The 22,302-nt window shown below is 36.1% G+C and overlaps 1 protein-coding gene across 9 annotated transcripts in view; it reads right to left on the reverse strand.

Annotated features, from left to right (window-relative positions):
* Positions 1-8,623: 8,623 nt before the first annotated feature.
* The window catches only part of FAM126B (family with sequence similarity 126 member B), an 81,651-nt gene continuing 67,972 nt past the window's right edge, over positions 8,624-22,302 (reverse strand). For 8 of the 9 annotated variants that reach the window (XM_017545245.2, XM_017545255.2, XM_017545246.2 and 5 more), the window contains 5 exons: positions 22,096-22,212; positions 21,489-21,576; positions 17,755-17,914; positions 16,857-17,024; positions 8,624-11,434 (listed from right to left, as the gene is read on the reverse strand). In XM_017545245.2, coding sequence (XP_017400734.1) covers positions 10,833-11,434; positions 16,857-17,024; positions 17,755-17,914; positions 21,489-21,576; positions 22,096-22,212 — 1,135 coding nt within the window. In that variant the 3' untranslated portion in view covers positions 8,624-10,832. The remainder of the gene's footprint in view (positions 11,435-16,856; positions 17,025-17,754; positions 17,915-21,488; positions 21,577-22,095; positions 22,213-22,302) is intronic. The other variant, XM_017545254.2, reaches the window with a different exon arrangement.

Consider the following 22,302-nt stretch of genomic DNA (forward strand, 5'->3'; position numbering starts at 1 on the left):
AAAAAAAAAAAAAAAAAAAAAAAAAGAATATGGCAGACAAAGCCTCCAAGATTTTGTTTTGTACGGGGGATGGTGAAGCAGTGAGTCCTTTGTAAAGGACATGTGAGATGACTTCATCAAATTAGTGAAAGATTTGACACAGTAAGCCTTAAAAATGTACACAGAGGGCCAGGTGCGGTGGCTTACGCCTGTAATCCAAGCACTTTGGGAGGTCGAGGTGGGTGGATTACCTGAGGTCAGGAGTTCAAGACCAGCCTCGTCAACATGGTGAAACTCCATCTCTACTAAAAATATAAAAATTAGCTGGGCATGGTGGCTGGTGCCTGTAGTCCCAGCTACTTGGGAGGCTGAGGCAGGAGAACCACTTGAACCCTGGAAGCAAAGGTTGCAGTGAGCCGAGCGCCACTGCACTCCAGTCTGGGCAACAAGAGTGAAACTCTGTCTCAAGAAACAAAAAAAGGACACAGAGTAATTACATGAGCTGAGACAGCACCACTGCACTCCAGTCTGGGCAACAAGAATGAAACTCTGTCCCCCGCCCCCGCCGAAAAAAAAAACCACACACAGAGTAATTACAATAATGGGTAACTAGCTTTTGAAAACAATTCTGAGTTTTAGTGTGTATAAAGTCAGAATAACATTTGTGAATAAATGAAATATATATAGATTTCTTAAAATTCTGTGGTTTTACTTGAAGCAAGTGAAGAAAGCCTACATTTGGGGAATTCCCTACTGAATATTGGAGAGAATAAAATAAAAAGCTTATTGAATATGGTAAGAGTGATTTGTTTTGAGACTATTAGCATTGTTTTGGGTTTTTTTTTTTTTTTTTTTTTTTTTTTTTTTTTTTTTTTTTTTTTTTTTTTTTTTTTTTTTGAGAGAGTGTCTCACTGTTGCCCAGCCTGGAGTACAATGGTGCATGATCTTGGCTCACTGCAACCTCTGCCTCACGGGTTCAAGTGATTCTCATGCCTAAGCATAGCTAGGATCACAGGTGTGCGCTACCACACCAAGCTAATTTTTGTAAATACAGGGTTTCACCATGTTGATCAGGCTGGTCTCGAACTCCTGACTTCAGATGATCCACCTGCCTCAGCCTCCGAAAGTGCTGGGATTACATGCGTGACCCACTGTGCCCGGTTTATCATCACAGATTATATCTATCCCATTTGGATTATCACCCAGGGCCAGATTAAGACCTTTATATATCCTAAAGACTGTATTTCTGCCCTCTCTCATGTACTTAAAAAATAACATTAAATCATACATAATCATCAGCCCAACAAAGTTCTGCCTTCCTTCCATACTACCCAGCAGTTCTTTTGTGTGTGTGGAGGGGAAGGGTCATAGAAAGAACTGTCATATATTTTTAATTTTTATATTTTGGCAGTCTCTTCTGCTTTATCATGCTGTAAAATAGCTTTTCTCAACTGAGCTTCCATGCATGAACCACAAAAAGACTATTTTCTCATTTTCCCTCAGGATGATACATAAGAACCATTGTATATACATAAAAGAGAAGTTAATTTGTAACTATAGATACCTAGGATGTTAGGGCTTCTTTCATGGATTTAGTTTGCCTATTAGCAATCTAGCTCTGTTGAGATCCAGCCTCTCCCTTTGTTTCCATCCCTCACAGGGGGATTAGCCTTCTGAGGATAGGGTGGGTGTTTGGCAAGGGTACTAATAATAGTTGAGAACAATCAGTGCAATCAAACAGTATGTTACGATGTTTAAGTTCATAAGTACATTCGCCTGAATGTATGTGTTCAATGTTAGCCCTTCCACTTACTAGCTCTGTGACTGGACAGCCGTACTTTACTTTTCTCATAAAGGAAGAATAGTCTTATCTAATGCTGTTGTATTGAGTATTAAATAAATTACTGTGTTTTCTTTAAAGTGTTTAGAATAGTGCCTGGCACATCCTGAGCACCCAATAAATGTTAGTTATTGTTTAATTCACATGGGAAGAATGTACCATAAAATACTGTGACTTAACCTGGACAAGAGTTGTGTGTGTGGGGATAGTATATGTGTGTGTGTGTATATATATATATAGTGCCTCCACTATTCTATTAATATCACAATTATATTACAGTACCTTAAAGGAAAGTACTTCTTTTCCCATTATACTTTCTTTCTTTTCTTTTTTTTTCTTTTTTCTTTTTTGAGACAGAGTTTTGCTCTTGTTGCCCAGGCTGGAGTGCAATGGTATGATCTCAGCTCACTGCAGCCTCTGCCTCCCAAGTTCAAGCTATTCTCCTGCCTCAGCCTCCTGAGTAGCTGGGATTACAGGCATGCGCCACCATGCCTGGCTAATTTTTGTACTTTTAGTAGAGATGGGGTTTTACCATGTTACCTAGGCTGGTTTTGAACTCCTAATGTCAGGTGATCATTCACCTTGGCCTCCCAAAGTGCTGGGATTACAGGGGTGAGCCATCACGCCTAGCCCTTTTTCTGTATTTTGTAAATGAACAACCATTAAATTTCTAATAAAAGGAAAAAGTTGGAACTGTCAACTTGTGAATCTCTTTCTTCCTAACTAACAGAGATCCAGAGTCAGAGAGAAAAACACAGTCTTGGTTCTGAATCTGCCAGTCTTTGGATTAAGGGATAATAAATATCAAAAAGATAATGTACTTTGTTTGCTTGAATCTGAAATAAAATGGAGAATAAAGCTTTGACTAAGAAAGGAATAAGAGTCATAAAGAAAAAAGGCACAAAAGAGATTTTTCCAGGAAATGGATGTAAATATAGGGAAAGGAAAAAGGGTGTAGGGCTCAACCTTTGATTAAACCCATGTTCCAAGAGAAGGCTAAAGTATCTTTAGGAAAGACAATGTGGGAAAGGCAAAAAGTGTAATGCTGAGAGAACAAACTGCTGGTAAGGGTGTGAGGAAACAGGCACCTTCATAAATTGTAAGTTGTACTGTAATAATGTTGGTTCCTCTTTACATGGACCCAGAAAGGAAAAGATTTTAACATTAGATACAGTTGTGCTTCACCTGAGAAATTTGTTTCATCTTAAAGATGTCTGAAAATCATGTAATTAATCTTACTTCTGTCTTTACATTTGGCTACTTTTAACGTTCAGTGCTAAATCTGTACCCCTACAATTAACTACAGAAATATATGGGACATGTTTTATGTATTAATTTCACATCTGCCTTTGTGTTGTTTATTTTGTAGTGTTAATTTTATATTCTGCCTTAATGTAATAGGGTATGATATAAAGGTTCAGATATACATAAAATGGTACGCTTTGAAAAAAACATGAAAAGACCCTTTTAAGGTATAAAATTTAGGTAAGATAAAATCAACTCAGGGAAATCCAGTTAAAAGCCAAATAGAGCTGTATTTTTATACTGTACAAAAAAATTTACACTCTTAATGTAACTAGATACATCTAAGGGTAAATTACACATCTCTCAAACACAGTATTTTAACATCTAAGATATGTTTCTGCATTGCAGACTAATACTGAATTTTATACATCATCTTTATTTACAATAACTTAAAATATTTTTTCATCTCTGGCAGATATTTACAAGGTCAACAGTGACTACATTTCACATTTCAACAATCAACAGCATTAATTGGTTCAGTAAGACAGGATAATGGCTTACATGCACCAATAAATATTATCTTAAATGTGCGTTTTTTTCTTCAGCTCTGAAAAAATGAAGGTTTTCACTAGTCCTAGGTTGAAAGGACATCACTCAATACACATTATAATTTCTATATGCCTATCCTATTTAAATTTTCTCCAGCAATATTCTCTGAATACTTGTGAAGTTTATACCAAGTTATAGGTTGATGCTGGTAAAAAAAAAAAAAAAAAAAAAAAAAACAAAACCTGATGTGTACATTCCATACCCTTTTATGAAGCAAAAATATGAAAGTGAGATATTTCTTATTCAAATGTCCATTGTGACAGAGATCAGATTACATAATGCCAAAGAGGTAAAAAATCCTCCAGAAATTATAGCTCAGGAGACCCAAATTATCATGAGAAAAATAGTGGGAAAGCAATTTTTGCACCCTAAAAATGGTTTCACTTAACCACTTAAACTGAATATAAAGCCAGAGTAATTTTTAGAATAAGAATAAAAAAGATTCAATGTCAAGTAGGTGAACTTATTCCAAATATTTTTAAACACCCAATGGAGCACATCTCTCAATTCAGTATGGATGATAAAACTTAAAAACAACTCCCCGCACCACCAAAACTCAAACTAGTATCAGTGATTGTTAGAAAGCCAATCCTCTCTTTCCAAGACAGCTAATCAATATATTCATTACTTTTTAACTACTCCCTGCTATAAAAAACAATACATAAAACTTATTTGGAAACATCAATATGCAAATACATTTCATGATTTCCAAAAAAAATTAACAGTTGAAATAAATTATTTAGTTCTTATTGGCCTATATATTTATTAAAATGAGTATTTTCACTTTTCTTAACCCAATCTTGTTTTTCCGCAAAGAAAAAAACACTCAGAATGATCATGGACATAAATCATAAACAAACTGTACCAGTTTAACCAATATAATAATAATTGCCGCTGCCCTTTAAAATGGGTACATTTTAACAATTTCCCCCTAAATTTTACTTAACCCACAATATTATAAAATATACCAATTTTAGGAATTTCCCCCTTGTTATTCAGTCCTGGTGAGTAGAATCCTTAATTTAAGGAGACAAGAAAATGTGCTATGAGGAACAATATTTAGACTTAGTCTTTAATGGGTACTTTTGCTGAAAGTATAAAATATTGACATTTATTGACATAAGAAAACCTAAATTGTAATCTTGTAGCTACCGTAAACCTATCCAGGTCAGAGAATATTTTTAGTATACTTTATATGTTAAAGAGGCTTCATTCCTTACAAGTACTTTAAAAATTATATTTGGTAGATACATTTTCTTTGGTAAATTTTGTAATCAATGAAGATGTAAATAACTTCCTTTGATATAATTAACATTGAGCTATTTATACTCAAATACAGCAAAACATATTGATATCAACTCTGTAATTGGGGAGGAACTGTCCAATTAAGTTCATTTCTTTGAAAAATAAAAGGATTTCTTTATTAGACCTACTTCCAGAAACACGTTTAAAGAGACTCACTTATACTTTAAGCTATACCTAATTCTATTTTTAAATACAATCAATATTAATAGCAGACATCTGAATATGCCTTAATTTGTAAACATGATTAACACAATTTCTAAAAATCCAGAAGCAAAACATATACCCTACATTTCTGTACTATGCTGCCAGTTATTTCGCATCCTTCCCAGCTTTCTGCTAACTTCTATCCTGAATTGTTTGCTCTTATGTATATTTCTCATAGGACTATGGCTAAGATTCCAAAAATACTGAAAAGCCTGAAGTTACCAAGATGTTGTACTTGTGCAGTCAGGTTTAGAAGAAATATGCCTTCATGGGCAAGGAGGTTGGGTGGTGATGACTCCTCTATGAATAGTATTTTCTATATATGCTCAGTACCAGTATGATATACCTATTAGGTACACACAATTCAAGTAATACTAAAATTTGTCTTACATTATCAATATGACCACCTTGGCATGGAAACTGTACCAATCTGATGACTCATAATTTTATTAGCATTAACATTTTTACACTGCATTCCATCTTCTTACAATCTGGCAAAAATTCCAATTTCTAATTGGTTTTCAAACAACTTGTTTCTAAAAAGACTTAAAAAAAATTAAAGTATTACAAATAAGTGTCTCAACCAACTTAGTGGTGAAACGACAATAATTCAAACTGAAAGATTAAAAAAAAATCCCATGTTCAGACTGTTTAACATAGCTGTAGTGTAGAAAAATTGATCTAAAATGCTTACAGATTTTCTGATCACTGGCATGACCTGTTAAACTTGTTAAAGCTGAAAACAAATACGTAACTGAAATACTGAATAAAAAAGAAAACCCCAAAACATACCTTGTAATCCAAGGTCAGAAATGGAGAGCCATTCCTTGCCAGTGTTTGTAATAGGGTACTACCCCTAAAGACGGGTACTAAATTTTTTTATTTACAAGTGAACATGCAGAGATTTAAAGGAGACAACTGATTGTCAACAACTGAAGTACTCAAAAATGGACCCATACAAACCTCACAAAAGTGAGGTGGGAAAAATACTCCACTTCATTAAAATAGTCACAAAAGTTGTGCAAACAAAATCTCAAAGAAGTTATTCTTAGTATTCCAGTGTCTAATAAATAATTATAATTAGTTTAAAGCTACTAGGTGGAATTTCAAAATACAGGTTGGAAATACTGCGCTTATATAGCTGAGACTACAGCATTTAAGACATTTTATATGGTATATACACACTTTAAATGACATCATGGTCACTGTTCCATTATGGAATCATAAGCTTAACACTATAAAACCTTTTCAATCACATAAGGAAATATTGCTTGCATTTGCTCTAAGCATAGGTAAGATTCAATTTCTTTCTACATTAAAAATTATTAATTAAATTTATTTAATCTTTACTTTGCAATACTCTATTGTGCAATATAATTAGCTTGCCACACTGGTGACTAAAAGCTGGCTGACTCAAAAAATCACTTTAAAATAACTAGAAATACTGACCAAAGCCATTTCATTGGGTTTATTTTACATTTAAATAAATCCCCAGAAATGTAATCAACTATAAAATGGCAGCATACAACTGTTATGTGGCAGAAATTAGTAAGGCATAAATTAGAATAAAGAATAATGTATTTATCCTTACATATTTATATATACTTAACATTTCCAACATGTCCCCATCTCGATTACTCTACATTTTCTCTGGATTTAATACTTTTCTTAATGTGCCGTATTCACTAACTACTAGACCAGAACTGTAAAGAAAAAAAACGGGAGTTAACAACCCACTGCCTCCCCAAACCCACGGAGACTGGGTTTGATTCTGGCTCTGCTTTAGTTATATGACCTTGATCACACCACCCTCTGAGCCACAGTTTCTTGATGAATGTGGGGGTGAGGCAGTGGGAAACTAGCTAGATTATCTCTAGGGTTTCTTCTTAGCACAAATTCTGCTTCTATAATAAATAGACAAAGATAAGTGAATTGGAAAGGTAAGGGGAATGGTAAGGGGTAAAGGTAAGGGGATCAGGATTTTAAAATAACAATTTCCCCCTTAGCTTCTTAAAATATTTTTACATTTAAAAATCTTCAGGCCAGGCGTGGTAGCTCGTGTCTGTAATCCTAACACTTCTGGGAAGCCGAGGTGGGTGGATCTCTTGAGCCCAGGAGTTCAAGACCAGCCTGGGCAACATGGCGAAACCCCCATCTCCACTAAGAATACAAAAATTAGCCAGGCATGGTGGTGCTGGAATTCCAGCTACTTCAGAAGCTGAGGTGGGAGGATCACCTGAGCCCAGGGAGGTCAAGGCTGCAGTGAGCTGATAGTGCCTGCCACTGCACTCCAGCCTGGAGGACAGAGTGCGACCCTGTCTCAAAAAATCAAATGTTCTGAGTTAACTATTCACTTTGCATTTTAGTTTGCTTTCTAGTAGTTAATGTCAGAGCAGAGTTCCTTCAGCTATTTCTTTGTATTCTTTTATCCAACTTGGCATACATGGCACCAACATAATTGTTTTATTACAGAAAACAAGTATTTTCTCCTTAAATATCGTTTTCATAGATGGTTAGATTTTTAGGGAAGTTAGGAAATGTAAAACAAAAGCTTGTTAAAAAGTTTGAATATTGCTGGCATTTATCTGTAACAGCTGCTGTGTAGCTGAAACAAAACTATTTTAAATTAAATGCCAAAAATAATGCATGTTAAAATGCATACTTAAAAACTTAGAAAATTTGACTTTGTTAAACTAACACCTTCCATTTTAACTAATAACAATTCTTGCACAAGAAATCTGTTCTAAGACCCCAAATGCAAGGTTTAGACTAAATGAAATGTTTCTTCACTGAGGTCACCTAAAAGAATAGAAAGCCAGGTGTGGTGGCTCATGCCTAGAATCCTAGCACTTTGGGAGGTCTGGGCGGGTGGATCACGAGGTTAGGAGATCAAGACCATCCTGGCCAACAAGGTGAAACCACATCTCAACTAAAATGGAAAAAATTAGCTAGCTGTGGTAGTGCACACCTGTAGTCCCAGCTACTAAGGAGGCTGAGGCAGGGAATTACTAGAATCCGGGAGGTGGAGACTGCAGTGAGCTGAGATTGTGCCACTACACCCCAGCCTGGTGACAGAGCAAGTCTCTATCACACACACACACAAAAAAAAAATAGAAAACAAATGTTACAGGGTGATGAAATGTTAATGTACGTATGTATACATACAGGGATGTATGTATATACATACAGATAAAATTCTCTAAAATGGACATTTTTTAAAACCAATTTTTCAGGCATAAGATTTCTAGTCAAAGGAAAATTTTGATGTATTTATTATAATTTTTGCAGTAATTTGGTATGTGGTATTTCTTTTGTGCTTTAATTAAAATTATGCAGATTGAGATGCCAATAAATGCACAATTTGAATTGAAAACAGTCTTTTATCCTCCCAAATAAAACCGTAATTTCTGCCATAAAGTGACTGACCTCCAGCCATAGCCAAGATCTCACTTTCTGGGTAAGTAGAATGCTCCTTTCTGTACATACCTGAAACTCTGTCTTTTTTAGTATGTTATGGACCTTTACACCTCATTTATTTTGGCTATATTTAAACTCCTTTCATTTATCTGACATCCCTTAGTTAAATTAAAAGAAACGATATTTAAAATACATCTTTGTGATATATACATATACACACCATATATATATGTATCCACACACAGACACAGACACAGACAAATAAATAAATTGTCTATTTATCAACTTTCAGTTTTGCCCCAGACTTTGGCAATGTTGTAGATACTAGTTCAGGTTCTAGTTTTCCATTTTCACATGAGCTGGAAAATGTTACAGACCAACAAATTCAAACAAGCACGTCGTTCTTCTTATAAAGAGTCTAACAGAAAGTCTCTTAGGAAAAAAAAGTTCTTACAATAAAAACGGGAGGATTACTACGTGTGAAAAAAACAAGGCATTTTTCTGGTTATTTATCAAAATCGATTGTAATTTTAATTGGTAGAGATAAAATTTCAACCTTTGTTAATTAGGAGAATACTTGCTTTCTATAAATTCAGTATATTTTTCTTAAACAATAAAGTAAAAACATCAAAAGGTACAAAGCACTAATAGCTCTGATGTATTTTGTGGAAGGATAACAACAGTTTAAGTCACAATACACTGATTTTTTAAAACCCAATATATTCCCTTCTTTTTCAAACAGCAGAGCCTGAGACCCAGAAGAGGTTATGATAAAATCTTATCCAACTGGATCAGAACTAAAAAACTTTTTTTACCAATAATGTTTTTGTAACCTCTTAGCAGTTACCAAATGCTACTTACATACATTCAACATCTAGCTTACTGGCATGATTCCAAAGTTTTATAAAAATGAGAAACTGCAGATATATGATTAGAAGGTACACAAATTGCATTACATTAAACACAAAGGCAGTGTGGTCCTTATAGGAAAAATCAAGCTCAGTACCCCCTGGTAGAAATGTTCTATAAAAATGTGTCACATTGAAGCGTCAGTGTTTTCAGCCAATTGTCTGTCCCTGATATATTTTGGAGTACGTAATCTATCAGGACTTTAGGTTTCTTAATCCAAAATGTCTGACTGAATTTAGGTACATCTAGAAAGCAGCTGAAAGGGTTTCTCTTATAGTCTGACATAACAGAAAGTAGATTGAGAAATCCCTCTCTTTACCTGAAGATGTACTGTTATACTTCAGCCATCATCAGCTCACAAAGGAAAAGAAAAAAAAAAACAATCAAAATCTCCCCTCACACACACAATCTCCACACAAGCTAAACAAAAACCACCCCTCCCCCCACAAACCCCAGCACCAAAGTGTCAATCATTCCTGGGAAACAGAACATGCCCCTCAGATTCTGATTTGTTAGTTGGCCAAACTTGGAGGACAGAAATGACCTTATATATCCTTGTGGGGAAGAGGGAAGACATGTTAATAATGACTATAGAGCCATTGAGAAAGTGCATTATCAATTACACAATCAACTTAGAGCCCTGTCCTCCAGTGGAGGTGGTCACAACTTGATTTAAATGCCTCCGTAATGGAACTATTATGTCTTGGGATAAAGTAGATGGGGGGCGGGTGGAGAAAGAGCTACCCTCATTTTAATTAAAAAGTGCAGCAGTCTACCACCTTTTCCCATGCTTCTCCAGAAAATGATTGCACAGACTCAGAGAAGTTCAAAGTCATAGCAGAATCTCTGAGGCACTCCTGGTTAAGAGAGAAAAAAACATGATCCAGTAATCTTCATAGTTCTATAGGTTATGAGAACAAACCCGTTTTGCTTTGTTTTTAAACAAAAGCCAAAGAATCGTTTCATAGGGATCATATACACCATTTCCTCTAATGTATTCTCAGTCTCACAGTGTTGAAATGGGACCGATCAGCCTACGATGGATTGCACATCACCCAAAGAGAAAGGAAGGCATGGAAAAGGCAAACATTTTATACTGCTTCACAAACACATTTACAAGGAACAGGTGAAGAGAAGATGTAGGAAAGAGGGATAAAGAAAGCCTTATTGCTGTTTCGATACAAAATACAGTATGAAGATACCTAAACTAAATGAAATCTGATTATGATGACCAATGTTTTCACAATGTGGGATGAAGTGTCTTCTTGCACAATGAAATGTTCAGTTTAAAAGGTAAGCAGAAAGAGGAGGGAAGAAGTCAAAACTACACCTGGGATATTAGCTGCATATTGAAACTTGGGGATCGAGACTGCTTGGTTAAGGGGGCTCCTGGGCTGAGGAGCTCTTTACCTTCACCAGCTTGACCTAGCCGGTCTTCCTGCAGACTGATAGTTGAGTATCGATTAGCATTGTTACCTGCTAAATTTGTACCTCCCTCAGTGCCAACCCCAATGCTGGTACTTGCTTGACTGCCATTTACATAGTCAAATGATTTACTTGAGGAAGCACTGGCTGTCCGGATTAGACTTAAACTACTGGTTTTTGGCACCACCTGGCCAGCAGGCAGGCTCAGGTGTTTCTTCATTGGTGTCAGCTCAACTGAATCTACACTAAGATCAGTTGGTTGCTGTACATACTGCTTGCGAACTACTGAATCTCGAGGGCTCTCACTGGATTTGATGGCAGAGGCTGTTTCTTTATCCTTGGCTGAACGCCCAGTTGCTACTTTCCTTAAGCTTCCCCTCTGAGAAGAGGAGGATGGTTTGGTCCCAATTGGCTGACTGCTGAGGGAAGCCCCTGATGAAAATCCTTCATCTGCATCATTCAGGTTTACAGATTCCTCTCCTCCATTTACACCCTCAGCACCTAAGAAAACAAATCAGACAGACTCAGCAACAGCTAAATTAAATAAGAAGCAGCTGTGAATAACAACACTAACCTTATCTCTTGGGTAATGTTTGCTATAGGTTGGCAATGGCCCTACTATCAACACTTCCCCTAAATAATTTAGGGGAAATAAATCTTAATCTACACAGAATTCTAATATGTTAATAAATGTCAATTTAGCTTTATTTAGTCCAGTTTTTAAAAAGCTATCCACAAACATTATCTAGTATACTATCAATATTTAGGCATGTAAAACAACTAGGTAAAATACAAAAGTTTAACATAAATTTTTATAATACACTCTATCATTCTTCTGAAATGACCATATCAACCTATTTTAAAAAAAGCACACACAACTTTCCCCTCATACCTTCTTTAACCCACCATAAGATGTGCAAAAAAGCCCCTCTTCTAATTCTGGTTACCCAGAATTGTACCAAAAACTCATTTATGCTTACAGGCCAAACTCTTTTTAACTACAATAAAACTTTATATTTACTCAATGGTTAATTGCTTCTATATTGCTTTAGAACATTTAACATGGAACTAGTAAAAATAACTCAAAACTACATTGCTTCTGTAACTTCACAATCATGTTTTGTCTTATGGCTTTACTCACTGGTTTCCACATTTCAGAGAGCAGTGATAGGGAACCAGCAGGGATATTTAGGAAGGACTTAGATTTCCTATATGGTATGTTTTGATAATATTTTATATAATTATTTCTATAATATTTTAGATTCTTAGCATTGAGATGTATTGTCATAATCACAAAATACTATAGTGTCCCATCACATTTCATTTCATGCAGAAACTGCAGTTAACAAAGTAATTCTTTTTTTGTTTTTTTTTTGAGACAGAGTCTTGCTCTGTCACCCAGACTGGAGTGCAGTGGCATGGTCTTCGGCTCACTGCAACCTCTGCCTCCCAGGTTCAAGTGATTCTCCTGCCTCAGCCTCCCAAGTAGCTGAGATTACAGGCATGTACCACCACACCCAGCTAATTTTTGTATTTTTAGTAGAGATGGGGTTCCACCATGTTGGCCAGGCTGGTCTTGAATTCCTGGTCCCAAATTATCTGCCCACCTCGGCCTCCCAAAGTGCTGGGATTACAAGTGTGAGCCACCTCATCCGGCCAACAACAGAATTCTTATCTTGGGTTTTTGTGGGAAGAAGAAAAGAACATATAATATATTGAGCTTGCAGTTTACAGAAAGCCAGTTCTCTTACTGAGAGTATGATCAACATTCTCTTAGAAAGTAATACATTTGCTTCTTTCAAGAACTCATATTGGCTTCCTACCTCATTAAATACATTTCCCAGACTGCCATAAAGTTTAATCTGAGTCTACAAAACAGATATCAACATTACAGTTAAGGTAAAAACATTAGGAAAGGGTCTAAACAAATATTAGAGATATAAGTTACCTAAGCAAAATATATACAAAATATTTTAACACAATCTTTTATTTAACATAGTATCTGGAAAAATAAACTATTTACTTAGCTATATTACTCATATGGATTATTTTCTTCCTTCTAAAGAATGAAATAAGCTATCCTTAAAGCAAAAGGCACCTTTTATATCCAGCAGTTTAATAATCTTTAATCATCATGCAAAGCCATATGAAAATGCATTTACTAAGAACAGTAGCAGCTGACACCACTTCTCTCAACCTCTTCAAAAGAACTGTACATAATGTACTTCAAAATAAAAACTTTAAATTATATTCATATGATACATCTTAGTAATTTACTTATAATTAGTATAAAGAACTCTGAAATTGCCCAAGAAAGGATAGTTATTGGTTCAGAATTTATATTAGTAATATAAAATTGGGAGTCAACAGAAGTGGATATTATCATATCAAAAATGTATAACCTCTTTTAAAATATTGGGTATATTTATTAGGAAAGGAGACTGAGAGACTTAGTGCTAGCTTCTGAATCTTGCTACATGCAGATCTGATGCCCAAGCAATATGACCATAAAAAAGATAACACAAAAGCCAACATGCAAGAGAATCTACTGATATTTTATATACTAAGCAATGCTTAGCATATAATATAATGGAACACTGATTATACTTTAATCACAGGTATTGTCTTCAGTTTAGTAATAATTTTTAAAAACATTTATTTATTTGTATTATTATTTTTTGAGACAAGGTCTCACTTTGTTGCCCAGGCTGAAGTGCCGTGGCATGATCACAGCTCACTGTAGCCTCAACCTCCCAGGCTTGAGTGATCCTCCCACCTCAGCCTCTCAAGTAGCTGGGACTACAGACATGTGCCACCATGCTTGGCTAATTTTTATATATTTTGTAGATATGAGGTTTTGCCACATTGCCTAGGCTGGTCTTGAACTGGGCTCAAGCAATTCACCTGCCTAGGCCTCTCAAAGTACTGGGATTATAAGCATGAGCCATCATGCCTGGCCAGTTTAGTAATAATCTTAATTCCAGCTTTAAAAGTCACAAATAGAATGTTACTTAACAATCAGGAGAAAGGTAGGTGATGAGCTTATATTCTCCCTTCAATTTCAACAATAAACCCAATTTTAATTGTAAAAGTCTTTAAAAACATCATAGCAGAAGACTAGTCAATAATCTATAAGCTTCAGCAGAGTTCAGAATTATCAAAACTTTTCATAGGGTTTTATAACTTCCTTTCTTTTGTTTAAAAAGCTTGGCAGGGTACAGTGGCTCACACCTTTAATCCCGACATTTTGGGAAGCCAAGACAGGCAGATCCCTTGAGCTGAGGACATTGAGACCAGCCTCTGTAAATGGCAAGATCCTATCTCCACAAAAAATTTTAAAATTAGCCAGATGTGATGGCACCCACCCATAATCCCAGCTGCTCAGGAGGCCGAGGTAGGAAGATCACTTAAGTCCAGGAATTCGAGGTGGCAGTAAGCTATGAATCTTAAGGAGGCTGGGCGCAGCGGGTCACCAGCATTTAGGGAGGCCAAGACAGGAGGATTGTTTGAGCCTGGGAGTTGAAGACCAGCCTGGGCAACATAGCAAGACCTCATCTCCACAAACAATTTAAAAATTTACTGCGCATGGTGATATGCCTGTTATCCTAGCTTCCGAGAAGGCTGAGGCCAGAGGTTTGCTGGAGCCCAGGAAACCAGGTTACAGTGATCTATGACTGTGCCAGTATACTCTAGCCTGGGCAACAGAGTGAGACCATCTGGGGGTCAAGAAAAAACCCTTGTGAAATAAAAAGGCAATTGTATCTCAAAATATTTTTACTTTGTAATTTTCTCCAAAGGTGATAACAATACCATTCATGGTCCAAAGAGGAGACATCTGAAATGGAATTTCTTTTTTAATGCCTTTATGTGTTTACATTGAACCCCAAGAAGCTATGAAATGGATTCTTAATGAATTTTTCTATTCATGGCCGACTTTACTTACACATTTGGCTTCTGTTAATATTGATTTAAAACTACAAATAGGCCAGGGTCGGTGGCTCATGCCTGTAATTTCAGCACTTTGGGAGGCTAAGGCAGGCAGATTACTTGAGCCCAGGAGTTTGAGATCAGCCTAGGCAACATGGCAAAACACCATCTCTACTAAAAATACAAAAAACTAGCCAGGTATGGTGGTGTGCCTGTAGTTCTAGTTATTCCAGAGGCTGAGGTGGGAGGATCATTTGAGCCCAGGAAGTTGAGGCTGCAGTGAGCCTTGATTGTGCCACCACACTTCTGCCTGGGTGATGGGAGTGAGATCCTGCCTCAAAAAATAAATAAAATAAAACTACAAATAATCTGGAATAAAAGGTAAAATAAGGAAACATTCCTCTTTCCTTGTGGCTACACTCTCTCACTCCCTCCCTGAAATTGAAAGTTTACCAGTGATAAATATAATGTATTAAAAAGGAACTACTATTTTGGTTCATTTGTTTCAAAGTGTATGACTTGATGTATTGGAAGGAATGCTTCAACCTAATTCCACACTTTCTGGAATTTCAGCAACTGTTGATTAACCCAGTACTACATTTAGCACAAATACTTCCAATATTCTAGCAATAGTAGTAGATAAACGTCAAGTGGCTCAGTCATTCAAGAATGTTCAGTTTAGGCCAACTCTGGGTTACATATCTATTCATCTTCTCATTGTTATGTGTTTATACAAGATAAAACTTACTCCTAGGGATAACATAATAAGATACAGGGAAAAAAGGGAAGGCTGTATCTTACAGCACCAACTTTTTTGGGTCCCTAGGTCATGCACATGCAACACTTAAAATGAAATAAGGTCAATCTGGGTAAATGGGCAAGGGAACAGAGGGTAGATTTAGATCTTACTGAGCATGCTCAAATTTCTAATGCACCAAAGAGCAGAGAGTTCCCCATGGTGGCAGTTAACTGCTTTATGTACATTTGGCATTTAAATAAAAATATATAACATCTTTTAAAACTACTTGCTTGATTTCATAAATAAGTATAAAGATCCCACAGTAGCAATACATTAAATAATTTTTTAAACACTGGCTACAGTTCCCTCTTTTACAAAGCTAATTCCTATGGCATTACATGCAAAACAGCAAGTAAATACTTGCCCATCAAAGAGAAGCATTCTTTCACAGATGGGCGGTTGCGGGGAAGGGTATTTAAAAAAAAAAAACCCTCCATGTTGTGATACCTAAATTATAGAAATAAGGCTCTACTAGGATATCTGACCTCTAAATATAACAATACATTTTAATTCCATTGAATTGAAGGCAACCAGTATTTACAATAAATTATAAAATATGCTGTGCATCAGGATAGCACATTTATAGAAGATGTCCGTAGTTTACTAGTTAGACCTAAGCAAATTAATCTACAGATGATAAAGCCAATCAATATCAGCATACTTTGTCAAAGAGCTGAGAAATTCTTCATTGAACACCACAGAATTGCAGATAAATCAGCTGGCTCCACTTCCAATTTCTTAAAGATAATACACTAACATTTTAAAACTCCCTTTACAAATTTTTAAAGAATAAATTATTGTATAAATAAAATCTTTCATATTGATGAATATGGCTCATGTCCACTGGGTGCATTTTTCTTTCCTAATGTTAGAATAAACATGCTCAGTAATGAAAAAATTCCAAGCATTTGCAGACCTTTTGGAGACAGAACCCTGCCTTGTTAGTAGCCATGCCAAGCTGTTCCTTGATTACACAGGGATGCAGACTCCAGGCCAGCACAAATGGTAACTAAAGATTGCACCTGATCTGGTGCTATGCATATGAGGAGGGAGGGTGCTTTGCAAGGAGAAGCTAACACACCCTAGGGTACTGGTAACACACATTGGAATGGAAAGATGCTCTGCTTGGGGATAGAGAGCCAGGATCCTTCTCCAGCAACTGCCTCACTGACTTCTGCCTCCTCATCTCTGTCCTACCCTCTGTTGTGGCTGCTGCTGAGTTGGGCTCCGGCGAGCCATGCTCAGGGGTCCTGCGCACCAGCACCTCCCCCTCTTGCACACGTTTGATCCCTAGGTCAGTGGAGCCGTGTTGGATCGGGGAGCCAGGAATACTCGAGTCAGCCTCGTTTGAGAAGTCAAAGCCATCTGGGATTCAACATATAAAATTTTAGTGCTTTTATGCTGCTCTATTCTTTTCTGAGCATTTTGACCCAGGCAGATAAGAGAATGTATATATGGATATGATATAAACACAAATACTATTTATATAGTTACATGTGTGTGCACAGCATGCACACACATAAGGCAGCAGATGAACAATGTGAGGTTTGCAAATGAATTAAGACAGAAAAATCAGGATCACTAAAATGGCAATATCTCTTAGGCAAGACAGCTTGACTATTGAAGTACCATGTCTATGAAATTCTGCTAGATTCAGCACTTACAAAAAAGGGAAAGGCAAAGATAAAAATCCAAAAACAAGAATATATCATTTTTTGAATAGCTTATATTATATTGTTAGTTTGGCCAGTTATATACTTTTTCCCACAGTGCTCATACGTGCACCTTTTTTTTCCTAGTATGGTAACAAGGTTAAAGCAACTTCTTTCCTATTGTTCTTACTTAGTTCAAAAAAATACAAAAATTAACCTCATCTTATTTTATGTTTTAACCTTTATACAGCAATCTAAATAACATGTATTTTATAAATATATATTTATATTAAAATAACTTTAGACACTCACATTTCTAGTGCTATTTTTAACAAAAAAAATTTAATTATACAGGGTCTTTTAATATCATGTGCTAAGACAGTCTGTAAACAGTGATAAATTTACTTGACTCCATGTGTGGACTATGGGGATTTTATACTCACCTTCTCTCCTCCATCTATGACGACGGATTGAAGCTGTTGTAATTGCAGTCCGAGAAATCCTCGGCACTGTTGGAGTGACTTCAACTTTAAGGACTTTCTGGCCTTCTTGTGAAGAATCAGGAGCATCAAACGGTAATGAGTTTTTCATGGCATTGGCAACCTACAATGATAATATAAGTCTATACAAGTTTACAATCAATATGCAGTTTTTGTTTATACTCTTTTCCATAACTTTTGAATATGTATTTAAAATTTGCATTATAACACATAAAAGTACAAATGTGTAATAAATGTATCTTTGTTGTTCTCTATTCTTTTAAGCAAGCTTTCAAATGAGAATTTCTAAAATACGAGTCACATACTCCACTGATGCCTTAAAATGGTTGACTTTCAAAGAGAAAAAGCATTCCAAAAAAAGAATTAACATTTAAACTGATTATGAGACAATTTAGAATTGTCTGATTCTTAAGATGATAACATGCAGAATTTAATCTCTGATAAACATGGGGATATTCTCCACTCTTCTATTTACATGAGGAAAAATGTTTCCTAAATACTTCTGGCATTTTGTCCTACCACTTTCTGCTCCTGGTAATTGCCATTTGACTGATCCATGTTTCCTAATTGGGTTATACAAATCTAGCAAAAATCTTGAGCTAAAGGATTGCCTTTCTCCCTCCCTCTCCACTTGGACAAGCCCACATGGAATGAAGCAGCAGCCTGGATGGGTTTGCCTAATCTGCCCACTCATTCTCTCCAGTGGGCTGTTCCAAGGTCTAGATGTAGAGGAAAGTTAAGTCTTTCGATTTAGCTTTCAACAGTAATGAAAATACTTGTTCCCCATCTACCATTTTTCTGTCTATCACATGGCTCTAGATTTTAATAGGGAAAAGGGGTATTATTATTGGGTCCCCCAGAGACACTGACAATAATGGAATACTGTAACACTAGAGTTACTAATCTCTTTACCTGTATTGCCTTGGAAATGCCACCTCTATTTAATTTACAAGATTGTTGAAAGGATAAACTATGAATTTAAATAGTTTCATAAGTTTTAGGTATTACTATGATGATATAATTTTTTAATTTTTTTACCCATTTGTTTTAATGTAACTCTTAGGGTAAGATTAGGAAACAAATGGGAATTCAAAGAAGAATTACTGTAAATGCTACCTCAATAAATTTATATTTAGCTTAAAATATTTTTTAAAATGATACAAATAAAATGGCTTTTAAAAAGATGGGCCAGGCAAAGTGGCTCATGCCTGTAATCCCACCACTTTGAGAGGCTGAGGCAGGCAGATGGCTTAAGTCCAGGAATTTGAGACCAGCCTAGGCAATATCATGAGACCTCGTCTCAAAAAACTATACAAAAATTTGCTGGGTGTGCTGGTATGCACCTGTAGTCTCAGCTACTCAGGAGGCTGAGGCAGGAGGACCACTTGAGCAAGGAAGGTAGAGGTTACAGAGAACTGTTATCACACCACAGCACTTCAGCCTAGGTAACAGAGTAAGACCCTATCTCAAAAAAATAATAAGTTTTGAAACAATAAAATAAAAAGCTGTATTCTTAAAATGCTGCAAGTAGAAAATAATATTTTAAAAACACCATTATCAAAATACTACAAAAAGCTTACAAAATTGGAAAGGAATAAAAACATCCACAGACAAATTACCTAGACAACTATTAGCATTTTGTATGCTTCCTCTGTCCTGTCTAGATCTAAAAAAATAGTTGTATACTGTTTTTCTACCTCATACAAGCTAGTGTTTCCCTTTAATATAAAACCTCAAATATATAGTTTTACCAAGTAAATATCATATAACTTAAATCATTCTCTGCTGTGGAACATTTAGACTGTTTTTATTTCTTTGCAATTAGAAATAAAACTGTAATGTTATGCTTATACTGTCTCTGGTATTTACAATTTCGGTATTAAATTTAAGTTTAGTTTTCTGGAATACATTGCTAGACATGGGATACAGGGTCAAAGAAATAAACACACATTACCAAACTGCTTCTTCTGGGGATATTCAGGGTTGTGTCATACTACCACTGTAACATAAAGAATGCCTTCCTCACTTCACTGCTGGATATTTACATTTGTTGTTTTGTTTTCTTTTCTGGTTTTTTTTGAGGCAAGGTCTTGTGCTGTCACCCAGACTGGAGTGCAGTAGCATGATCTCCGCTCACTGCAACCTCTGCCTCCTGGGTTCAAGCAATTCTCATGCCTCAGCCTCCCAAGTAGCTGGGATTAGAGGTATGCACCACCACACCCAGCTAAATTTTGTATTTTTTGTAAAGATAGGGTTTTCCTATGTTGGCCAGGCTGGTCTTGAACTTGTGGCATCAGGTGATCCACCCACCTTGGCCTCCCAAAGTGCTGGGATTACAGGTGTGAGCCACCGCGCCCAGCCTTACATCTGTTTTTTAATCAGTTACCATTTGGAGATTTGTTTATTTTGTAGGAGAGTACAAAATCTTTACATAAAATGAAATATTAATTTGTTTATTCTTATCACGTCTGCTGAAAATATGTTTCTCAGTTTGTGCCCTGCATGTATTAATTTTGCTTTTAAAACCCTAATGGAGGCCAGGCACAGTGGCTCACACCTGTAATCTCAACACTCTGGGAGGCTGAGGCCGGCAGATCACTTGAAATCAGTATTTCAAGACCAGCCTGGCCAACATGGTGAAACTGTCTCTACTAAAAATACAAAAATTAGCTGGGTGTGCTGGTGCCTATGATCCCAGCTAGACATGGGAGGCTAAGATGGGAGGATCACTTGAACCCAAGAGGCAGAGGTTGCACTGAGCTGAGATCATGCCACTGCACTCCACTCAGTGGTAGAGAGAAACTCCATCTCAAAAACAAAATAAAATTTAAAAAAAAAAACAAAAAAACTTAAAAAAACTGATGGGCTGGGCGCAGTGGCTCACAGTACTTTGGGAGGCAGAGGCAGGCGGATCACCTGAGGTCAGGAGTTTGAGACCAGCCTGGCTAACATGGTGAAACCCCGTTTCTACTAAAAATACAATAAACTAGACGGGCGTGGTGGTGCACGCCTGTAATCCCAGTTACTCTGGAGGCTGAGGCAGGAGAATCGCTTGAACCCATGAGGTAGAGGATGCAATGAGCCAAGATTGCACCATTGTACTCCAGCTTGGGAAATAAGAGCAAAACTCCATCTCAAAAACAGAAAAAGGAAAAAAAAAAAAAAAGGCAAAACTGATGGAATAGGCTGGGTGCAGTGTCACACGTCCGTAATCCCAGCAGTCTTGGAGGCTGAGGCTAGCCTTGGCAACACAGAGAGACTCTGTCTCTACAAAAAATACAAAACAAGAAACAAAAAAACAAAAACCTAACAGCTTAGAATTTAGGTGTTTATATAAGGGAGAAAGAAAATCAATCTTATTTTAGTGACTTGTCCTATCACTTATGCTTACAAAGTCTTCCCTTCTCTAGAAATTTGAATATTTGGAAACTTTTCTTCTCCTCTCTCTTCTTAAAGGATTTCAAAACATTTAATTATTCACTCTATCTGAACTTTATTTTGGTACTGGAAGGTGGAAAGGATCTAAATCTATTTTGTGTTTTCTCTAACAGTTAACTAATTGTTATTCTGGAATAAAATTTTTCCCCTAATAATTGGGATTGTCTCAGATTTTCAACCTAGTACCTTTTNTTTTTAGGTATAAGTATATTCAATAAAGAGTAAAGATAATAACTTACCAATAGTGGTTGAGAAAAAAGCTCTAGCTGAGCTCTATAAATGATGTCATCAAGAACTTCCTGGCCAAGGTCCCACTGTCCATTATACCTATGAAGAAGCAGATCATTTACTCTCTTGAACAAATATCTAATCTTCAGCTTAACTTTTTAAATTGTTTCAAGTCCTGCAATTTTGGTTGTGAAGCAAAATTTTCATGCCAAGTGTTATATCATTTCATTTATAAATTATCACACTTTTGGTTATAAAAACAAAACCATTTTAAATACTATGTTTACAAATGTTTCTTCACATAAATTGGTTTTCATTACATGGTGATATATTCAAAGTAATCTACTTAATGCATTCATGAAAACCTGGATTATGAACTTTGTAGAGATAGTTTTCCATACAGACAACCTGACAATTTCTAAACTCCAATTTTAATGACTGCTTATGTTACATTTTGGTTATTTTAAAAGTACTAAAAGGAAACCATATTAGAAAAACAAGATAAGCCTATCATAGAACAAGAGATTCAGTATTGTGTCTGATAAGGAAGAAAGAGAAATATTAAAAGTTTCCAAACATTAGGAAGAATTCATACAATTTTATATTCCACTTACTTACATGGCATAATAAACGCCTGTGAGAAGCTGCACCATAAATTCAGGATCCAATACTATTCGACCACAGAGTTCTTTCCAATGTTTTTCATGTTGCCGTGGAAACCCACTCACACAAACCCTAGGGAAATACACTATTTAGCATGTGATTTCCAGATTCATTAAATAAAATATTTCTGTTTTCATACGTTTATTTATACAATTTATTCAT

This window comes from Cebus imitator, unplaced genomic scaffold (assembly GCF_001604975.1).
Source record: "Cebus imitator isolate Cc_AM_T3 unplaced genomic scaffold, Cebus_imitator-1.0 Scaffold178, whole genome shotgun sequence".
In the NCBI taxonomy this organism is placed as follows: Eukaryota; Metazoa; Chordata; class Mammalia; order Primates; family Cebidae; genus Cebus; species Cebus imitator.